Source organism: Trachurus trachurus, assembly GCF_905171665.1.
Source record: "Trachurus trachurus genome assembly, chromosome: 9".
NCBI lineage: Eukaryota > Metazoa > Chordata > Actinopteri > Carangiformes > Carangidae > Trachurus > Trachurus trachurus.
The window spans coordinates 29,614,607-29,637,168 of record NC_139895.1 but is presented as its reverse complement, the minus strand read 5'-3'; the positions used below and the strand labels follow the sequence as shown (position 1 = coordinate 29,637,168).

At 43.7% G+C, this 22,562-nt stretch overlaps 2 protein-coding genes across 2 annotated transcripts; one reads left to right on the top strand and one right to left on the bottom strand.

Moving 5' to 3' along the window:
• Window positions 1–608: 608 nt before the first annotated feature.
• Window positions 609–11,385, top strand: lrrc75ba (leucine rich repeat containing 75Ba; the record flags this gene model as incomplete). The annotated part of the gene is made up of 4 exons (XM_083978334.1): window positions 609–890; window positions 3,727–3,855; window positions 4,781–4,893; window positions 10,499–11,385. The coding sequence occupies 4 exons, from the start codon at window positions 609–611 to the stop codon at window positions 11,106–11,108; spliced, it is 1,134 nt and encodes a 377-aa protein (XP_083834460.1). The 3' UTR covers window positions 11,109–11,385.
• Window positions 11,386–13,631: 2,246 nt separating this feature from the next.
• On the bottom strand, window positions 13,632–22,562 carry ggt5a (gamma-glutamyltransferase 5a). Its single transcript, XM_083979722.1, has 12 exons — window positions 22,347–22,562; window positions 21,960–22,087; window positions 21,777–21,872; window positions 20,815–21,001; window positions 20,540–20,700; window positions 20,156–20,302; window positions 19,708–19,835; window positions 18,159–18,343; window positions 17,959–18,050; window positions 15,952–16,058; window positions 15,656–15,766; window positions 13,632–15,561 (listed from the first exon to the last, which is right to left on the bottom strand). Exons 1-12 carry the CDS (start codon window positions 22,511–22,513, stop codon window positions 15,415–15,417), a joined length of 1,656 nt encoding a protein of 551 aa, XP_083835848.1. The 5' UTR covers window positions 22,514–22,562; the 3' UTR covers window positions 13,632–15,414.

Genomic DNA, 22,562 nt, shown 5'->3' with positions numbered 1-22,562 from the left:
CAAAGAAAAACAACACTGACATCCTCGGCTCTTTTATTCTTCCTTGTAGCTACAGAGAGACAGAGAGGAGGGGGCGCGGGGGTGGGGGGCTTTGGAGCCTTGGAGGAGAGACGCACAGCGGGCACCAGATGATGGGATTGGTCGGACGCTCCACGTTGCACGAACCTAAACAGCAGCGTAGAGCGAGAGAGAGAGAGAGAGACGGTGGCCGGAGGATGAAGCCGCGCCGGAGCATCATCCTCATCAACACAGCCAGGCTCACGTACCACGGTCACAACAGCGACGTGTGGCCGCCGGAGCGAGACACAATGGTGACAAAATAGACTGGTGTCGTCGTGGTGATATTGTGTCGTTCCGCAGCCGGATCAGTCTGCTGCTGCTGCTGCCGACAGACAGACAGACAGCCAGGCGGTAGAAACGCAGCGCCAGACAGCACGGCGCTGTTTTCTACCACATCCATCCACTGAGGAGCATCCGCTGGCTGAACAACAACTGTGGCTGATCATGGGGGGTTTCCTTGTGCTAATAATTGTCTGAGCTGCAGCACGAACACCGCCTGCGTCTAGAAAGAAAGAAAGGAAAAAAAAAAAAAAAAAACAACAACAACCATGGGTTCCAGACTCAGCAGGCAGAGCAGCCTGGACAATGAGAATTTCTCCAAAAAGCGACGCAAGCTTCTGGATGGCACCGGAGAGAGCGACAGGGGCAGCCGGGGCGGGGGGGACTTTCTGTTTGCACTGATGCTGAAATCAGACAAGCTGCCTGGGATGCTGCGGAGGTCCAACCACAGCCCCTACATGAGGAGAGTCACTTGGATCAAGGAGATACAGAAGCTGCTCCGCGACCGCAGGATTGAGCAGGCAACCGACGTGCTCAAATTACTGAGGAAGGTAAGCACAACCCTCCAACAAACACACTGCACACACACACACACACACAGACACGACGTGCACTGCTGCTGCGAGCCTGCTCTGATGCAGATGAACATCCTTCACCCAAAGCAACAGATGGAGAGCAAGGCAAGTGCTCCTTGCAGTGTGTTAATGCACTTTGATGTGTCCGTCCTGCACGTCCACAGGTGCCTCCATCACCCTCTGACCTCTGACCCCAGCCCAGACCCCCCTTTACCCCCCCCCCCTCATCTACATATCTCCATGAGATGAGTCTGCACAGCATGGCCTGGCTGCTGCGGCCACTTCTCCTCCAGGAGCGTGTGTGTGTGTGTTTGTGTAGGAAGTAGGCCGGTGGCCAGAGCCGTGTACCTGTGACACATTGTCTCAGTGACAGACGCAGCATGTGACTCAACACAGCGTCCTCTCTCCCAGTGGGCTGACATGCCGCATGTTGACGTTTGATTTGAAGGGATAACGTGGAGTCTAAAATAAGGAACGTGGTCGAACTGCGTGCTGTGTGTGTGTGTCATCGCCTCGTCCCATATTTCACTGTCCTCAGATCAGATGGGATGTGGGTTTTGCCACGAGCAAACAGTCGTCCATCCGCTCTACATCTGTCTTTGTTGCCTCCACTGTGGCCAGAGTCTCACCTCTCTCCTCCTTAGGCTGTTCTAATAGAGACCTGCCCCCTCCACTCCTCATCTCTCTCTCCCTCTCCCTCTCCCTCTGTGTGTAATGGCCTGTGCTCCAGCAGCAACAATGTAAGCCCTGGAGTCCTGTGTATACCACAATACAAAACGTTATTCTTCTCCAAAAGGCTTTATTAACTCTTATTCAGAGGAAGAAGGTCACAGAAATGAAAATGTAGACCCCTGTCACTGCTTTAGCGGCGGCTCTTTCATACATTGTTTTGCTCCACCTGTTTTTCATAGAAGATTACTTGTTGTTTCCATGAGTTGAGGTACTTTTTTGCCTCTTGGGTTGATGGAAGTCTGAAAAGCCAGCTGGACCAGATCAAAAATGCACTGTCATCAAGGCAAAGGCACTAGTTTTGAATTGTTTTTAATAAAATAAAATAAAACACTGACATTTGTTGCTGTACATCTGATGCACTTTTCATTTGAACATGACAGTAGTTATAAATAGATATTGTAGTCATGACCTAGAGTTAATCCATCTCCACCGTACTAAATGAAGCAGTTTGTTTTTAAAGTCTCCTCTCACCTGCTGTGGGATGCGTAGTGTAGCATTGAGAGGTGTAAAAGAATATGTAGGTGCATTGAAGATGTGACAGCAGCCTTGGTGATCTCATTTGTTTGCTTTCCCTCAGGCCTCCCTCTGTCTTTTAGCTGTCGGCCAATCCAGCATTAATTACTCTGAAGCCTTGACACGGGAGAGAGTGGAACATCCTTAATCAAGCCGATGAGATAAACTAGCCAGCCCAGGCTCCATGACAGCCACATCACAGGGGACACGGGCTAGCTTCCTCTAAATGAGCTCCACTTTTATTAAATAAGCCTTACTTTATCTTTACTCACAGTGTCGCCAGCAGAGCAGGGAGAGATTTCTGAGAGATTTCTCTTCTCTGAATTCAAAAAGGAGTTAGTGGCACAGTTAATTGGTGTGTAACAGCGAGCTCTGCTCCAGATACGAAAAAGATCTGAGTTCTGCCGCAGATATGGCGAGGATTCGTGGTTTCATGCTGCGCTTCGCACATGACAATTGATCGTGTCTAAACTCAGATGGGGAGATATTTTTATACCTTGTTTCTCAGAAGGGCAGAAGCAGCTTCTCTCCCGCCTTGGGTTCAGTCTGTTTACTGTTGCCCTTGTTAAAAGGGGAGCCAATAATGTGAAGCTGCCAACCTCCCACTCAAACTGTCTATTATAATCAATGCCAATTGTGCTCGAGAGAGAGAGAGAGAGAGGGGGGAAAAAAACAGTTTGTGTGCACAGGTGTGAGCACACTGTGTCTCACAAGCTTGCCTCTCTCATTAAAGTTGCATGGGCTGCACAAGTGCTCGTGGTGGTGGTGGTTCTGCCTCTGTGGCACCTGGAGGATGGACGTGTTAATGGAAGCAGATCGTGCAGTTCAGGACACGGAGCTGCGCTGCTGATTGTTGCTTGTCTCATCACAATCAAAAGGTCATCAGAAATCTGCTCCTTTTAGTCGCTTTGATTTGTTTTTACTGCAGATGCTTCTGGATTTGTCATATTTATGAGTAAGCTTACTCGACAGCTGTCAGCTCTGACCTCTCTGGAAATCTATTTATGTCTTGTTCAGAATTTTGAATGACATTCAGTCAAAATCATTTTTAGTGCCACGGTGAAAAGAATGATGCACCAAGAAAAAAACGCGTAGATCGATGCATGTAGGTGGAAAACAGCATGTTTCTAAGGGATTTCATACATTTTGGGGTTTCTGGAGGGTTTTGAATGACAGCACGCAGCATGCGTAGTTCTCAAAGTGGTCTTGTTTATGCAGACAGCATGTGCTATTGCATGTTGGGATGCGCTGTGGCTGGGTGCCATGGAGGTGTGATTATATATGTAACTCCCTCCAGATTTCACTCTCCCGCTGTAGATGAAAAAGCTTGCTGTCTCCTTTAATGAATATTTAAAACAAAACATTTCTTTTATCTTTCCATTTCAAGTCACGTTGCCCTTGACACAGCAGAGGCCCATTTCCATCACTAATGCATTCTTTCTCTTCTCAGCTCCACATACACACTTTAATTGTAATTACTGCAGGATGTTTTTTTTTTGTTTTTTGTTTTTTTATTTCAACTTGCTGTGATTTTGATCCTTTTCATTTTCTGGTTGTGTTTTGGTAGGATCTGGGTTTGGAAGGCACCTCACTCAATGACATCTTGTACAAAAACGCTGCCTTCCTCAACCTGGTGGACCCCATCTCACATGAGCTGCTGCTCAGCCTGGCTCGAGAGATGCAGTGTCCTAAGAAGGTCGGTTTTTATTGCGTCATCCTTCCCATAACACTCACAGACTAGCAGGGGAAAGCAGAAAACAGTCTTGACACGATATTCTGCAAAAGAAAGCATTCTCCAACAGTCTCCCCCTTCTGGTTTCTTTCTTTTCTCTTTCTGAAGTAATCAAGATCAATGCAAATCTAATCAGTGGATGTTATCGACTTAATTTCTATAGACGGACAGTTGAGAGAAGTCCTGCAGCTGCTTTTTACTTTTGAGGGGCTAGATATGAGACTAACTGCTCAGTACAGTATGAATCCTAGAAATATGTATCAAATATATTTTGTTGGATTGTTTTCCATCTTGAGCTCTCATACCAAAAAACTCATAAGCCTGAAGAACCTGTGAATATCTACAAAAGTACAAGTGATAACCCTTGAGAAATCCACAGACAGAGCTCTCTGATTGAAAACAGTTGTTTTGTGCAGACAGATGAATTCATAACTCAGTATGTTTCAACCCCCAACAGTGAATATTGAATTATTTGGATGTGGGCCACGACATGGTTAATGAACTGAAATTGCCAGTGTTTGCCAGTGGCTGTGTCAAATCTCACCTCTCCTCTGTACTTCCTGTGTTTTCCCCTTCGATGAACGCTGCATGTGATTAGATTTTCTTCCCCCAGCAAGGCACCGAAATTGTGTTTTGTTCAGGCGCAGCTCAGGGTATCTTGAATTATAACAAACCTTTTTTTTTATTATTATTATTCTGTCCATGTGAAAGAAGTTCAGGTTGATAAGGAGGAAACTTTGTAGGATTTAAAGGCTGGATGGTGTGAAATAAAGCATTGTTAAGATGTTTTCTCTGCACACGCAAGCAGAAAATCTCATTTTGTAAAGCTTCTGCTTCACAACTCCGAGTCTTTTGTGTCCAAAAACGCTCTGTCTGCTCTGGTCTACAGGACGCAGACACCATAAAGTCTTCGGATAAGATTTGCAGACAGCTGATCTACCACCTGACCCCGCACTCCAAGTGGCTGAGGCAGAGCATGTCCAGACGGAAATCCCAGGCCTGGTAAGCCTTCTGTCCAGACATCAGTCTGTCATAAATCTGCAGCTCCGCACAACAGAGAACAGGCTCTGCTCCGTGTCGAGCTGTGAGATTTCCATCTTTGTAGCTGACATTGAACTAAGGACAGAGCTGGCCACAGGCTGACCTGATGGGAGCGTCATGGTAACCACAGCTGTCAATCATCTCTCTTTTTTAAGTGGTCGGGTCTGTGCAGTGGATGTGCGTTGCCATTGGCCTCTCTCTCTTCAAAAGTGGCACAGCAACAAATTTGTCCATCTGTTTGCTGAAGAAAAGCTTGAGGGGGGGGGGTATTTAAAATATAATTGCATCATCTTGATGAAAGACTGAATTGCTTTTGATGTGCAAATGACAACAAGAGAATGTAGTCGTGCACAAATAGTTTGTTTTTTTATGTGCCTAGGTGTTGCTCGGTAATCCTATTCATGAACAGAAACGGGCTATCATAATTCTCTCCAGTGTAATTACCTATTCTACAGCCGGTTGGGCGCCGTACATAATGTGTTCATTTTCTGGAGATGAAAATAATCTCAGGATTGACGAGGAGACAATGCAAACACGGTGAGATGAGGCAGGTCCATTATGAGTCAGTCAGAGGTATCAACATGCACAATCTGAGGAGAAGAGAAGAAATATTTGCAGGATCAGATCCTTCACTGTCGAGCTGCACATGATCATGCAGGGCTTTGTCGCGCTGGTGGACGCTTAAGCTCAGCCCGGAAAAGAAAAAGATGCTGGATTTAACGGACTCTGACAGCATCTCGGGAAACAAGCCGATATATACGATTGCTAAATTCCTATAGCTGAGGGGCCTTTTTCCTTTCTTTTTTTTTTTTACATAGTCATATTGTTGGCTTCAAACCTGCAGAGAGACAGACAGAGTCTGACATCGGCTGAAACAGCAGGAGCAGCATGAATCATTAAAACAAAAATCCACCCTAAAACAGAATATTAATACGGTAGTGTGCTCTGACAGCCTCGCCTGCCTCTGCGCTCATGAACAAACACCTGTCAAAGCTGGAAAGAGACGAGACACGGTCAGTCTGCTGCTGCCTGTGAAAAGGAAATTCACCTCAGTCTCTGGTGTGTCTGCCTTAACACTTTGGTGGAAGCAGCTGTGTGATAATTCCCTGGGTGCGCAGATCGTTTCCCATTTACTCTTATTAAAGGAAGCAGCAGGCTGCAGCCAGTTGTGTGGTAGTGTTGTCCTGTGGGCTGCAATCACAGATTGTTTGGTAAATATACTCACTCACTTTCTTAGATGAAAAGATTTATACCACTCTTGTGTCTGTATGCTCAATCTGTAGTTACAGCCAGCAGGAAGCTAAGGAAGCTTAGCATAGCATAGTTTAGCTTGGCATAACATTTTTATTTCTTACTTCAGAACAGAGCCCTTTCCCATGTGATATAGTACAGACATGAGAGTGCTATCATAAGCAATTAAGTATGTTTTCCAGTATGTTGAACAATTCCCTCATCAAATAAGGATTTACCTGTTCTCATTAACAATAAAAGGGAATGACTTTATTCTGGATTTTACCCCCTTTTCACTTCCATCTCTGTCCAACTGCAGGCAAAATGCCTTCATCTATGAAAACATGCAACAAGCTGACCTCTGTGAGGTTCCTCTGTACCCAGAGGAAACAGAAGCAGCTCAGTCCTTCCTCATCCCTTCATTATCCAGCATTAGCAGCGCACACCGCTCGCTCTAAATACTGTACACACATTTCTGACTGGAATGCCACACTGCATTAATGTCTGAATCTCGCTAATCCCGTTAATCTATCTAACTAGTTTATTTGGTTTTTGTTCAAAATGTTTTCTTCTTTTTTTTTTAACACTCGAGCGAAAGAGCTCAACAACTGGTTTGATGGAGGCAGTGACCCAGAAATGCTGCCGAGGCGCTCCCACCTTAAGGGTCATTTCATTTAAGCGTAAAAATTGCCGACACTTTGGTGACCTTTTTTCACTTCGGTTCTCACACGGCTGTCTTCCTGTTGCATCAGCTTTATTTTTGTTCATAAACACCCCCCTCCTTTGTCACCTGAATGCCGAGAAACAAGAAATACAGAAATAATAATTTAGTGGGCACTATCATTTTAGTTTCCACATTACTTTCTCCATCACCTGCATAATAAATCTTCTGCTTTTTCCTCTCAAATTCACTAATGTACAGTATATTGTGCACTGTGGCTTACGATGCACATTAAAGCTTCCTCAGGGGCACATGAGTCATTTTACACATCGTCTCAGCTTCAAGTCCTCTGCCAGGAAAACAAAGTGCTCACAGCAGTTCTCCAGGGGGTTTCCACCAAAACTAAAACCACACAGAAAGATATGGAGGTGGTATTTGCATGCAGGTGCTGCGTTACTGATCCGGGCTGTGGAGTGTGAGGTTGGATTTCATGAAGGACAATGCAGTGATTTCACCCTGAGTATGTGCACCCTCACCTTCCTTTGTGCAGGTTGCCAGATATAATACAGCAGAAAATAAACCAAAAATGTAAGTGAAATGCTGAGGAGCAGATGTGATGAGACTCATCTCATCTCGTGTCTCTCTTTACTGTTTGGTTTCAGCTGTCAGAGGACTGAAGTGACTAACAAAGCAAAGCTCGAATGTAAATGACTCTGAAAAAAAAAAGAAATAAATAAAAGGTGTGAGCTACGCAGTAATAATCCAGGGGAGAGCTAAGGAGGGAATGAATTCCTGGAAAATACTTTAATACATATTTAAAGTTGAGATGAAATGGAACTTTTATGACTTCTGTCATTGTCCACCCACTTGTTAACACGGGCAGAAAGTGTCCTTATTTGTTTAAATAGCATTTCCCCTCATCTCAATTAGCATCAGCTGACCCTGCAGGTATGAATATTTATAAATGACGAGAGTGATTTGATTTACGCTGACTGAATTCAAACGCTGCCTCATTATATTAAATCACTGACACACAGCGACTGATGAGCCACACATGAATACTAGGGATGTGCTCTGCTACTTCCTCAGTACTTAACCCAGAATACCAAGTATGGCTTCATTATATGATGTAAATCTTAATTGATTAATTAATTATGTAAAAGATATTTATTAGATAATGTAATTGTGAATTTAGTTTAGTAAGCACTGTTACTAAAATGTTGATGCCATTTGTGTATTACTGGCTTCAATCTGTTGTTAGAGCAGGAGGGGATTATTTTCTCCTCTGCTCGCTGCTGTGAACATTCACTTAGAAACATGTATTGAATGTGATTTGATGCACAGCGCAGAACCTCTGCAGCATTTCTTTTTTCACCTTTTTTATTCACTTAACCTATTTAAAATTGAACCCCCTCACAGATGCAAAGACTAAGAAAAGCCATTCTCTGAAAAGTTATCAGCAACACTCTTGTTTCCTGGTATCAAATGGATCTGGAGGAAAGATGGGGGAGGCTTCCTGAGAGGACACTGCAGACCGCCGTTTTTCATGCCTCTTGAGCTCAAAAAGACGAGTCGGTCTGAAAAGGAGGGAGCTTGTGTGATCAAAACTCATTCACACCTGCAGAGAGTCGCTGCCAGGTCATTAGGACTTGAAGATGAGGTTTCAGGCAATTATAAAACGCTGCCGAGGCCAGACAATAGAGAGGGGAGTGTGGCTCGCAAGACTTTTGCTAAAGATGCGGCAGCCTTGACAAATGTCTTAATCTGATAGAGTCTGCACTCAAAAGCTGATTAAACTCCACTTTATCCTGGCTTCGTAAGCAACGTTTTCAACTCTTTTTTTTGTCTTGTTGAAATTAATTCAAACGTGTGTGCTCATCAGCCCATCACCTGTTTCTAAAATGAAGCTGTGGGTGCTGCTGAGGGCACATCCATCTTCAGTGTGACCAAAAAACACTTTAAAGCATCACAAGTGACAGGTACTGCAGTGAATGTCACAGTAAGTCACTGGGCGCTGGAGGATGTTATAATTCACCCTGACACCAAATCAGCGTTACGGGCCATTCAGTAGCAGCTCCAGTTAAACACACCGCATCCTCGCGGGGAGAGAAATAGGCGCCGGTAAATGGGACTGACTGGAAACAAAAGGGCAACGGAGAGCATAAATAATGCAGAAATATTTTTCATCTACAGTGTAAAGCAATAGCTAATGCTACGGAAAGGTATCACTTCTATTCACATGCAGTCAAATCCTGCTTGTGTTACCACTTATCCTCAAAGCACCTTCAGGTTTTCAGAGGTTTGTGCTGAGTGCATGCACCAGAAAACCCATCCTTATGGCTCCTTATTCCCACATCCAATACAGCTTCCTTCAGTGACTGACATACGTTATATAAATCAATACAATGTCTCAGACACAACAACAACAACAACAACAACAAAAATCACCTAGACACAACAAGGCAGCAGCTGGAGCCAGCTCACCTCAGCCACAGTTACACAATCCTCTAAACCTCTTTTTTAATCACTTCATCTGCATTAAAATATTCACTAATAGACAATCAAGTGACACTTTTTAATAAGGGCACAGACCATATGTTTAAGTAATGCTTAGCGAATGCTTGATTCATTATGATTTCTTGTAAGCACCTACTCCTGTTGGTCATTAACACATGATTAGTTTATGTGATCTCTAATGGATCGCCAATTAATGACACACATTCATTTATATGGCACTAAATTAGGCTTTTTAAAGGAGTCTATGTAAGTGGGTTCAGCCATTTTCAGCAGTTATACATGTTAGAAATTCATGTATGAATTAGCTGTGATTTAAAGGTCCGTAATTGATGATCTATTAAGTATTAACTAATCACATGAAGTCATAGTGACTTTAGGTCATTTAGGTGACAAGAATACACAATAAATCCTACTCTATATCATAAAGTGTTCCCTGATTGTCAGACAGAGAAATTTAAAACCATGTTCCATCATGAAAGTGGTTGTGTAGCTGTGATGAGGTGGTGCATAAGGAATTAGCTGTACTTTGCTTAAATCGGTGTGTGAGAAAGTTCTCTGGCCTCATTTTCACCGAGCTTCTGTCGTCAGGTTTCTGAGACATCTTGGTGTAATAGAAGAAACAAATCAACACGCAACATGACTCTTTTACTGGCGACAATAACAAAAACGCATTCGTAGCATTTTCTCATGTATTTCCTGAGTTATTGCAGCTTTTACAAAGAGAGCATCTTTTTTTTCTCTCCTGTGCTAAAAATGTAGTGGCCGACCATCTTCTATTCAAGTTTCATCCTTTTTCTAAAACACATCAAGGTTTATCTTTTAAGCAGTAAACTGCTGTGCGCTATAAGGAGCTCTGCGCTCCTGGCCTTCAGAGCTTTAGGCTCAAGCTCCTGGCTCACTCGGATGTTTTGGCTCCTCTGTTTACACTATTAAATCCCCATGCTGGAGTCTCTGTGTCAGCCTTCCGCTCTAAACCAGCCCAGTCACCCCCTCCTTTGTACATCACAGGAAACACAACACAAAACCAGGGCCTTGTTCCAAAGATCATCAAATCATTCTAAGATGCTTCCATCTAAAAGTAAAAACTATAATCTGCTTTTTTTTGTTACGAACTCATCTGAGTAATCCCACTTTCTTTTTACCTGTGTTCCCCAACAGTCTTAAGACAACCCTACAGAAGAAGCTGTCCAGTGACTCTGTGGACCTGTCCGGCATCCCTCTGTCCACTCGCGACGTCCGACAAGTCGCCTTCTACCTCCAAAACAACAGAGACACTGTGGTGGCGGTGGACATCAGCTTCACCGAGCTCCAGGATGAGAACCTGAAACTCCTCCTGCCCCTTCTGGGCTCGCTGCCCAAACTCAGCACCCTGGCTCTCAACGGCAACCGCCTCACGCTGGCTATCCTCAAAGACCTGACCGAGATGCTCAAAGACCCCAAGAAGTTCTCCAGCCTGGCCTGGATCGACCTGGGCAACAACGTGGATATTTTCACCATGCCCCAGCCGCTGCTGGTGGCGCTACGCCGGCGCTGCAGCCTGAAGAGCAGCTTGCCCACCATCTACGAGTACACGGAGGGCCAGCCCTACTGCTACCACCTAGAGACTTCCATCGAGGAGCCCAGCCATTACGAGGAGGAGGAGGAGGAGGAGGAGGACGAGGCGGAGGACGACGAGGACCACATGGGGAGCAAACTGGAGCTGGAGCCGTGGGGTTTAGGGGAGAAGCAGCTCTCCAAAGACTTCACCCTTCACTACTGTGAGAGGTGATGAGGCGTTTTTTTCTCCTCCGTGAGGCTCTTCCCCACTGCGGATGGAACGTGGTCCCACTCCACAGCACTCTGTTACTTCCTTCGTCCTCTCTCGCCCTCACACCACGAGCCCGGTCACCCTTTGAGGCACGAGGGAGACCCGCTGCCCCACATTGTGAACTTCTCGTCGCGACACAAGCTATCAAGCTATTCCTAACCATCTCTGAGTTAACCCACACAAGATAGTGACAGTCACAACAGTGGACTTACTGTGTTGGTGGATGGTGCTCTTGGGGGCAAGGTGCGGTTTCATTGGAGGGGGGCTGGAAGAGTTAATGAACCGGTGCTCGCTCGCTCTCTCTCTCTCTCTCTCCCTCTATCTATCTCTCTCTCTCTCTCTCCCCCTCTCTCTCTCTCTGTGGTAGTGGCAGCTGAGGAGCCAGTCCCAAGGAGGTTTGGATCAGTTGGTTGGATGGAGGAGCAGCATCCCTGCGGTAGCTGAAGTGGAGCTGGAGTTAGTTTGGAAACAGTGGGTCCCTCTGGGTTCTCTACCAGGACTGAGACTATCTCTGGCAGGCAGGGCCTAGCTCCACATTGTGTGTTCTCTGTTAATCTCTCAACAAAAGCTATGACACAAGTTCAACAGACTATACAGCCGACGACCCGTCACGTGACGCCGGCAAAACTGCTAGGTCAAGACTTTTTGCGTTTTCCCCCCCTTTCCAAATGTCCACTTGTGAATACCCACGCAGCCCTTGTGTAGATGTAAATGAGGACACAAAACATGGCTCTGTTGTGTTTCCACAGGCTATTTTTGTGCACTTTTGGTGAACAAAGCAATCTTAGAAGACAACAGGTAGGACTCAACAATGGATAGCTGTCACTGATTGTTTTTTGTACTTAACCTAAATGCTGATATTCACCTCTTTGTAATTATTGAAGCGTTGTAGTCACCACCACAGTGTTTCAGTGCATTAATGACACCACAGCCAACTGTAATATGGGCCACTGAGTCTGTGCTCTTCCTACTGCCGTTTGTCTCCACAGATACGTTTCCATTTCCATGTATTTAAATCCAGTGGGGCTGTGTTTGCTAGGAGACACAGTGAAGACTGTTATCTGATGGTTAGAGTCTGTCTACAGTAGCACATAATGATAAAGTTAGACTGACCGAAACACTGCAATGCACTTTAAGGCACTATCTTCTTTTTTATATTTTTCTCCATAGCATATATACTCTGTGTACATGAGATATTTCCGACGCAGCAGCTGAAAGCGGACCTCTCTTAGGTAAAATGACCAAATGGCTGATGATTGTTAGAAGGACCATTGAAAACACCCATCATCGAATATATAATAAATGTTCAAGTGTGTGTTATATGTGTTTGTAACAGTAAAACGTCTGATTACTGCTGTAATAATTTGTGTTATTGTTTTGGTGTTCTGTCTTTTGTCCAACTCGGTAATTATAATAATGACTCTAATGAAACTGAGCCCAGTGACCTCCTGCTGTAAGCTTGAACAGTAAACAAAAGGGGGACGCGGCGGATTACACAGCAAAACAGAAAACAGCTCAGTAAATGTAACTTTCTGTCAGAGCAGACAGCTTTTAATGGCCAATGTTTTAACCAGAGTGAAGGAAGGCACTGTCCACTCGGTTCCTAGTTTATGTTTCGTGTGTCGACGTCAAACTCTTCCTTGTTGTAGCCTGTGTGTATTTGTCTCATGCCAAACACTGACTGCCAATAAAAGCTCTGATCCAAACCCGAGAAGTGATTCGTTTTTATTTCGAAAAAAAAAAGAGCACGGCGGATGGTTGCGATATCTATGTCACGAGCAGGACCTGCAGCTTCTCACGGAAACAAACAGGGGATTTATTTATGCAGATTAGTCTGCAAATAGGGCAATAAAAGAAATGAGCTCAGACTGAGCTGTTTGGGATTGGCTGGGGCAGAACTGTACCGGTTTCAGAGCCAGCAGATCATCTGTGGTGCTGTGTGCTGTCAGGGAAACGCCTGAGCTGCCATGGTTTACCAGGGAAAGGCTGGGTGGTCATCACATGAGGCCCTACCCATGATCCTCTCCTGGCAACCTTTTGTTCCTGCTGCCAGACATGGTAATGTGGCATTTGCAACAGGTGGCTCCTATAAGGTCAGGGCACAGTGTGACTGTCACACCCCCCGAGGTCCAAATACCATGTGACACTGCAACGGAGCCCACCCCAAAAATCACCAGGATCTCATTATGTGACCTTTACCTTTCAGGACTGATTTATTTCCCCGGAATTTGACAAAAATTGAGAAGAAGAAGAAGAAGAAGAAGAAGAAGAAGAAGCCATTTATTTTATTTATTGTATAAAATGAAAATATATCTCATGTAGGGCAGACAGAGAGGGTGCATCATATTTCTTCACAAACTTTCTCTGAAACTGCTCTCCTGTTTGTCTGAGTCACTGTTTGATGTGATTATCTTGCTCCAGCTGCAGCATGCGCCGTCACAGAAATGAAAAATAATTTATGGAAAACAGCACAGAGAAGTCAGGCACGTTGTTCAGAATACATTATGGCACAAAGAAACAGATCCACAGAGAAGATTTCAATGGCTGTGTGACCTCGGGTTAAAGGGACTGAACAGCCATCTGAGGCCATTTTGGTGCATCCGGGGAAAAAAAAAGCACTTGCCCTTATTGCTTGTTTGTCAGATTACAAACAGGATTTCTGTCATCCTCTCATTAATTACAGCTCTTTTTAATCCTCGATGTATTAAACTCCAAGTGAACTTCAAGCTCTTTTTCTCACTGTGCTCAGTAAATACAACTTAAAATTGGCACTTTTTAAGATTCACAAATATATATTCGATATATATAAAGTCATATCTTAACAAACACATTTTAGTTCATTTGTGATAACTACCCATCAAAGTGTGGACAATTAACATGATGTTTTCATACTGAGAAGCAGCTTTTCAGTTGTTTCATATTACTCACTGCAGCATATGGCACATGACAGTGTGAATACAACATAATGCCAGATATGAATAAGTTATTAACCAGAGGTGGAGAAGTAAGTCGCACGTGTGCAGGTCTCGGGTGAGTCACAAGTCAAGGTTGGTGAAGTCAGTTCAGGACATTGGTCAAGAAAAGTTTTATTCTACAGTACTTTCAACATTAATAAAAAATAAAAACTTCTTAAAAACTGGTGCAGCTGCGTATAACTTTCTAATATTTGACATTTTGTGGCAGTCTAGATCTGCGACTGTGACCACCCACTGCTGCAATTATTATTATTAGTCTTATTATTATTACCTCAGCCAAGGGAGGTTATGTTCTCATCTGTGTCTGTTTATTTTTCAGCAGGGTTATACAAAATGTTTCCGAACAAATTTGCACCAAATTTGCTGGATGGTGGGGCATGAGCTGACAGAGCATGCATTAAATGTTGGTGCAGATCTTGTGAGGGGACAGATACAGATACAGAATTATTCTTTTTATTATAATTATCACTTTCTTTAATGTGTAGGGCTGTTTGGCCTTGGCAAAGGTATGTGTTCTACTCTGTGCCATTCAAATCGGTAAAACTATACATGTCTATGTAAAACCTGCGTTGTGCCATGTTCTTGTTTCTCTTGCAATCCTATTTTTGGACTTAGCTCCTCCCATCAGAGCTGCTTTGTGTGTTGGCCTCGGCGGGTCTGCCACGTCTCAGTAGGTTGTCAGGTTCGTGGGCATCGCAGTAGAAATCACCCGACCATGTTTCACAATTAAAATAATACAGAACATCTCACCCCCTAATCCTAAGAGTCATGTCAAGTCATGCCACAGATACCAAATGAACATCAAGTCCAGTTTTTTTTTATCATTGTTACACAAGCAAGTCTCAAGTGTCCACATTTGTTATGTACGAGTGATTTGAGTCAAGTCACGTGACTCTTGTAACCTCTTCTGTTATTATCAACACAGCGAGACAGTCTAAAATAGCCTGCTATGTAGTTCATGTCTCGGTTATTAACATGGATCAGGTAAGAAATGAAGTAAATGAACCGATTAGGATTTGTCACCTGTTCTATAACTATACCATATCAGAAATGTCATGAGAAAACAATGTGCATAAAGGATCTGAGCAGAAGAGTCACAGGAGGTCAGATACAATAACAGGTAAGAGCAGCAGTAAGAAGTCAGAGGCCACGTGTTTGACTGCTACATGTTGCTGTAAGAAGCCTGTTAATTCAATGTGTTGGACACAAACACCTGTCGCAGCCTTGGAAGGTCCCTGTAACCTTCAGGCTCACCCTGCAGTCACCAGCATCACTGACCCTCAGCACTGGTCTCAGTAACCGGCCGCTTGGCCCATTTTCCTGGCATCAGACACTGCACAGATACAGCCGTCCTCCCTCTCCACAGCCTGGACCACGTTGTAGAAACGGCTCGCTGCTTGTTGATCATGTCCCAACGCTTTCAGGGCCTTGATTACATTCTGCATGGGACAACAGGAAGAGGGAGCCTCAGGAGGAGCAAAAAAAACAGCGTCGCACGTTGCTTCATCCACCAAACACACCGAAAGTCTTTACCTCGTCAAAGCTGGCTTCAAACTTCACAGCGTTTTGGGAGTCGACGAAAACGACGGGAGCGGCGATCGCCTCCTTGAGGCTTTTTCCAAACCAAAGGTGGTTCATGAGTGCCTGGAGGAGAGACGGAACAATGCACTGTCATCTGCCAGATGGGAAAGTGATTATTATTACAGAATGGATTATAGACATGCTGAAGACACTCGTGAAGACAGCTCTTGCTATGACAACAGTAAGGGGCATTAGTCTGCTGCAATTTATCTTAATGGCACTTAGTGTGATTGCCATGGACACGTTACCGAGGCAATCCCAGTCGTGATCATGCTCCCACCAGTCGATCCAATCACCAGCGTCTTTGACTGAGACTTCAGCACAGCGGGGGACATGGAGGAGGGAGGCTGCTCCCCTGTGGACACAACAAACGCCTTGACTGACAAGACAGACGGCTACAATTCAGACTCATCAGTGTGAGAGGAGCAAGAGAATGATTATAAATGCAATCAGCAGAGTGCCTTTGAATAACAAAGGGTGAAGGACGGTTATTCAACCCTCATATGTGACTTTACCTTTTGTTCAACAGCTGACACCTGACAGCAGTGAATGCTGATGCGACGTGGATTCATCCTTCAGCCTCTCTATAAAAATCTTCTCTGAATATGATGCATGTGTTTAACAAAACTGGGCGAAGGCTCAACTAACTGCCTCATGGACAAATGAAAGTCAAAACCAGACTACTGCAACTATTTATCTTAGATAATTTCTACAATAAAACCAAATTTATTAAGTATACTTACACTAAATTAACAGGACTGCATATAACATTTATAAATGCCAAAATCTGTTTTCTCAGGGCGGCACAGGCCTGGGGGCCTGTCTGGGTTCTCTCTAGGTTCCTCCTGTAACGGAGGTGCACTCACTCACCCATAAAAAGGAGGTGCAAACCGGCTGCCAAGCGCGCATTGAGCTCTTGGCAAAACGGTTTGCATCGCATCAGGAGACCATGGGTTGGAACCCCACCTGGGGCAGTCACAATGCAGAGGGCCAGATCGACATCGGCTACACTCCCACAGTCCCAGGTTGATTGGTGACACACTACATTGCCAATAGGTATGACTGAATGTGAATATTGTCTATATATGTCAGCCCTGTATTAGAGCGTTGACCTGTTATGGGTGTACCAAGCTGTTGCATTATGTCAGCTGCGATTGGCTCCCACAACCCTGCACAGGTTACAAGCAGTAGAGCAAATGAATGGATGGACGGTTTGCTTATTTGTTTTAAACATGTGTATCTCCCCATTCTAGGAAAGTGGTCTCTGGAACCCAGTGTAAATGTCACAGCATACCGACAGGCTTTGGGATGTCTGGACGTAAAATAATATATGTCTATATAACTTTGCATTCCTGTGTCTACAATGGTTAAAAGTTGAGGACAGAGTCAATGCTGCATTACTTTTCTCAATATGGAAAACATTACAGTTTAAAACACCTTTACACCTATACCATAAGCTAAAACACAATCATGATTCATACACATATGCCACCAGACAGGCAACACAAAGCTGGTTCACGCTTCCCAAACTAAACACCAACTTTTTGAAGCACACAATAGAATACAGATCAATGAAAGCATGGAACTCCTCACCGCTGCCAATAACTAAACTCACACTCAAACTAACATCAAAAAGCAATAAAAAAAAAAATCTTGGAATTTCATATCTGTAAAATAACATACGCACACATACACTTGCACACACACACATAAACACAATCATACACACAAAGGGGTCGTAGGGTGTCTTGTTGTCATTTTCATTTGTTTTACCCTTTTATTTTATTCTATTTTATTTTATAACTACTGTATATTGGAGTATCTTATGTTCTTTGATGTAGATGACAATCCAATTGTGCAGATTTAATGTAAGTTTTTGTTGACTTGTCTTGTCTTTTTTGTGTTGTGATTGTAGATGTATGTTTAAATATACTGGTTTTAAATGTGGACCCTAGGAAGACTAGCGGTGCTCTAGAGCGCAGCTAATGGGGATTCGAACAAATAAAACAGGTCCTGATGAAGGTCAATTGACCAAAACGTTGACCTAACAATAAAAGAGCTTCAAGTGAGTGCAGGAGCAAGTGCTGATTTTTTATAACTTTGTTTGTCATCAGCCCAAAACATAATGGACAATATCTGCTCTGAATTCTGAGATACAGTAAGACAGATACTCAGCCTTCTGCAGCTCGCTGTGAAAAAAAAGTCTAATGAAAATATTCAGTGGAAGTCATGATGAGTCATGCTGATGCGATTACCAGGAGAGATGTTATCAACTCTTCCACAGAAGTCAGACAGCTCGTTGTTGAGGACGACCCCGGTGCTCGGAGAGAAGACCTTGGAGCCAAATCTGTGAAGGAAACTCATTAAATGAAGTGGACAGTGACGCCATTCAAATTTCAAAACCAGCAATAACATTGGACGGTTTGGTTTGTCACACGTTTTTTCAGATACTGACATGTGGTTGATGGTGCTGGTGACAGACACAGCAGATCCATCCTCAGCCAGCACAGACACGTGCGTGGTGCCCATGCTGTCCAGATACGGGGTGATGTTGTAGTAGCTGGGATCATGAGCCTTGTCACTACTGATCAGGCTCCGAATGTGGTTGGCAAAGCTGTCCTCTGTGAATTTCCTCACCATCTGCAAGGAGTGCCGAGTATTGAAAACCACAATAAACACAGATTTCAAAGGGAAAATTACAATAATATTTCCAGCCCAAAAATTAAATTTGAAACAGAACTGACACATCAGTCTCCTCGTTTTTCGACTATATTGTCTTAAAACAGCATCACAGCAAATGAACCCTAACAGACAGCAACAACAAGCCACTGCTCAGTTACCTACCCATGTCATTGATGTTTCTGACCTGACATGTGAATCTACACTTGCACCTTGCCCCACTCCAGGAGAATGAGACACACAACATAACATGATGCAGACATGTCTCTTGGATGTGGATGGATCTCTTGGAAGTGTGTGTGCACTGCTCATAAGGACTGTTACTGTGTGTGTTGATTGACAGGGATGCACCAGTCCTGCTTCACTGGGACTGTGGATTAAACACTGAACAGTTCTTCGACTTGACTTCATTATTATCAACAGTGGGAAGAGACTAAAAGCATTTACTCAAGAGCTGTACTTGAGTATGATGTTGATGTGCTTGTACTTCCCCTGAGTCTTTACAATTCATGCAGCTTTATGCTGCAGAGGGACACGTTGTACCTTGAACTACTTTTACTTGAGAGCATTCATTCTTTTATATATTTTGATGTCTTACTCTGGTGTTGTTTTATACAAAGCATAAAACACATACAAACCTCCAGTATGTGGATTTACTTTTGATATTCATACCCTTCGTCTGTACTGTGGACCGCTTACTTTGACTTAACCTTCCTCTGGTGTCCGGGTCAGGTTTTAAATGCATAAGTACCACATACATTTGTTTATAGCATCAAGGCTTTTTGACTTAGGAACAAAATAAAAAATAAAAAAAATTCACAAATTTCTAAAATGCTCTGGTTAAAATTCTGACATTTGTGGTGTTCGGGTCAATTTTGACCCGGTTATAACGATAAGAACAATAATTTGAGTTAAAACTGAAATCAGAAGTGCTAAACCAACCTTTTCATGGATAAGGAAACCTAACAATGTAACAAGAGATGAGAAACAAATGGGATGATAAATAATTATTTTTAGTGTGTTTTACAGCTGATTTAAGACTCGGGTCAGAACCGACCCTGACACAAGAGATGGCAGCAGAAAGCTGACAAGAGGAAGGTTCCATTGAAGACAACACCAAAGCCCACACCAAAAATATTAAAACCAAAATGTTCATGGATAAAGAAACCTAACAATGTAACCAAGAGATTAAAATCAAATTGGATGAAAAAATAAATGTTTAGTGTATTTTACAGCTGATTTAAAACATGGGTCAAAACTGACCTGAATGGTAGCAGAAAGCTATAACAAGACGAAGGTTAAGTGAGGGAGTTTTTGATTCTTACATCTTCTGAGCTGTACTGTGGGTGGGTGTGCTTCTTCAGTCCATTGGCAAACTTCAAAGCTTCAACGTAGCGATGATAAGCCAGAGTCTTCTGTTCACCCGTCAGAGATGCTGAATTCAGTCCATACCCTGTGGAAAAAATACATGGTTTCATTTCTTTGCTTGTCTATATAGGTTAAGTGAATTCTGCTTCTAAAAATGGTCCTGATCCTTTTCTGGCACCAAACAAGAAAACATATACACATCACCATTCAGTCTTCTAATGCAAGTACACAACTCTTACATGTAATAACCAGTGAAATCATTCAATTTGAGATTGTCGCTGAGCAGCTCTGCAGTGTGTGTGTGTGTGTGTGTGTGTGTGTGTGTGTGTGTGTGTGTGTGTGTGTGTGTGTGTGTGTGTGTGTGTGTGTGTGTGTGTGTGTGTGTGTGTGTGTTCCAGTTGCAACCTTTCATGATGTTGAGGACGAGGCTGAGGAAGACGCCGCCTGCAGGGGGGGGAGGGATGTACATCTGGTACTCTCCCAGAGGAACAGCCCACGCATCAGTCACCGTGACTCTGTATGACGCCAGGTCCTGCATCGTGAGTGTTCCTCCTGAGCACACACAGCCAAAACAAATGCTTCTGCTCAGCAAAACGGAAGAAAAAGCATCTGAGCTCCACATAATCATGACTTTCAATGGATGCAGGCAGCTTGCACCGCAGTCTGTGAGTGATCACTGCAGTGCTTTACAGACCCAATTGATTTGTTCATTTGTAATTAGATCAGCGTGCCAGGCAGAGATAGATAATAGCCCGGAAAGAGAGTATGATGAAACCCGTCTCACAATACCTGCCTCCTGTATGTCACGGATTAAATCCTCTGCTATTCTTCCAGTGTAGAAGGCGTCTGCCCCGTCTTTAGAAATCTTTTCCAAAGTGTCGGCCAGTTTCTCAAACTTCACTATATCACCGGTTTTCAGCAGCTTCCCGTCCTTATCTGAATACAATTTCCTGAAGAGCCAGTGCAGTGCAGTGAGAGAGAGAGAAAATGACTCAGATGTAGAAAGGTGAAATGTTTCATTCTGTGCTAGTCATACATATAGTTTTAGTGGGTGTTTAAACTACCGTAGTGGCTGGGTCTGGTTCGTATCGATGTACGCCAGGTATCGCCCTTGGATTGGAGGGATAGGAAAACCTTCTCTGGCCAGTTTTATGGTTGGCTGGAAGAGTGTCGCCCATGGCAACTTCCCATAAAGCTTGTGGGCCTGTTCATAACCTCGAATTTCCCCTGGGACTCCAATCCACTGGCTACCTGAATAGATGAACAATATGGATAAATTAGAAAACTGTTAGTGACATACTAATATATTGCTTTTCTTTCATTCCCTTTCATAATCTAATTCATGTTGGGCCTGTTTATGTGTATAAAGGTTGTTTTTTGTGTGGAATTCATGCATATCAGGTATGTTTTTTTTTCTTGCTGTTTGTCCGTCTTGAACTTTATCTAACCCTAACCCTTTTACTTTTACGAATTCAACAGATGATTAAAATAAACAAATCCAGTTAGTGCTACATAACTGCTGAGAGCCGCCTTCAGTGGAAAAGCTGAATAGGCAAAGGCGAAGAAAATGACCATACTGTTTTTAGCTCTTATTTGACTGGTGCTGTACATTAAACAAATGCTGACCTACTGACGCTCTAGCAGGTCAAACTTCCTGTCTGACATAAGTGCTACCGTGTTTTGCTCCAGAATTAATAGCTTTGAGGACTAATACGTGTGTGGTCTTGGCTCAGAGTCAAAGATATTTACATGTCTGGAGAGGACTGCTGGTAGGCTACCTTCAGCCTAGACCGGCTGCAAATCTTTCAACGTTGTGTCCATTTATGGTAAGTGCCATAATCTAAACGTGAGCCCACTGAATTCTTTAAAAGGAAGGAGACTGATATGAGGAGCAAAAAATTGTTTATGCTTTTCTCCTACTTCCTTGAGCGCGGTAAACCAGTCATCTAAAATCCAGCAAAACAGCCAGAGCAAGAAAAACAAGCAAGGTTCAGAAAAAGAAAACTGGTTTTTGTCAGAGCAGTACCTGATATCAGCTGGAAGGTCTTGGGACACGACTTGAGCAGGTCGGATTTAAACTTGCTGGGTACAGTCTCTCTGGAGTTGATGATTTTCACTTTACCTTTGAAAAGATGAGATGTCATGGTTTAGTTCTGCTGGAAGCTGCTGCTGTAACTGAGGCGTTAATAAAGGTGTGTGTGTGTGCTACCAGAGCTGTCCATCACTGTGAATATGGACCCCCCTCCAATGCCCATACTCTGTGGGTTCATGATGGAGGTGCACAGCAGCGCAGCGATGGCGCCATCTACCGCGGAGCCCCCTCTTTGGAGGATGTCCCTATAAAATTCCATACATAAGCATGCTGTCCATATGTATTCTGGTAGATGTAATGAAAAGTGTTACAACCAGCGAATGAAGCATGATATAATTGAAGCTGTAATCTTCTTATAGTTTTATAACAGCAGAGTGAGAGAGAACAGCTGATTTGTAAAGTTTTGAATGTGTAAGTAAATTAATATTAAAAATAAAAAAGTATAAGGGCATACAGAACCATCCAGACCATGTACAGTATATCCACAAGAAAAGTGTCACTCACCGTCCAATCTCTGAACATGTCAAAGAGTCTGCGGCCACTGCAGCTTTGGAGAAAGTATCAGCTGGACACTTGTGCCCCACAAGTACAGCGATACATACAATTACAGCGACCAGGCAGAGCAGCATGAGCGCGCAGCAGGCGTACACCCGCGCCTTTGACCTCGCCATGGATGACTGAGCCAGATGTTTCCGCGGGGATCATTAAAGCTTCATGTCA

Excerpts from the sequence above, each read along its gene's own strand:
- ggt5a (XM_083979722.1), bottom strand. The coding sequence starts at position 22,513 with ATGGCGAGGTCAAAGGCGCGGGTGTACGCCTGCTGCGCGCTCATGCTG. Across the intron at positions 20,303-20,539 it reads CCGTGACATACAGGAGGCAG|GAGGAACACTCACGATGCAG; the intron begins GTATTGTGAGAC and ends GTGTGTGCTCAG. Across the intron at positions 16,059-17,958 it reads AGTTGATAACATCTCTCCTG|GGGAGCAGCCTCCCTCCTCC; the intron begins GTAATCGCATCA and ends TTGTGTCCACAG.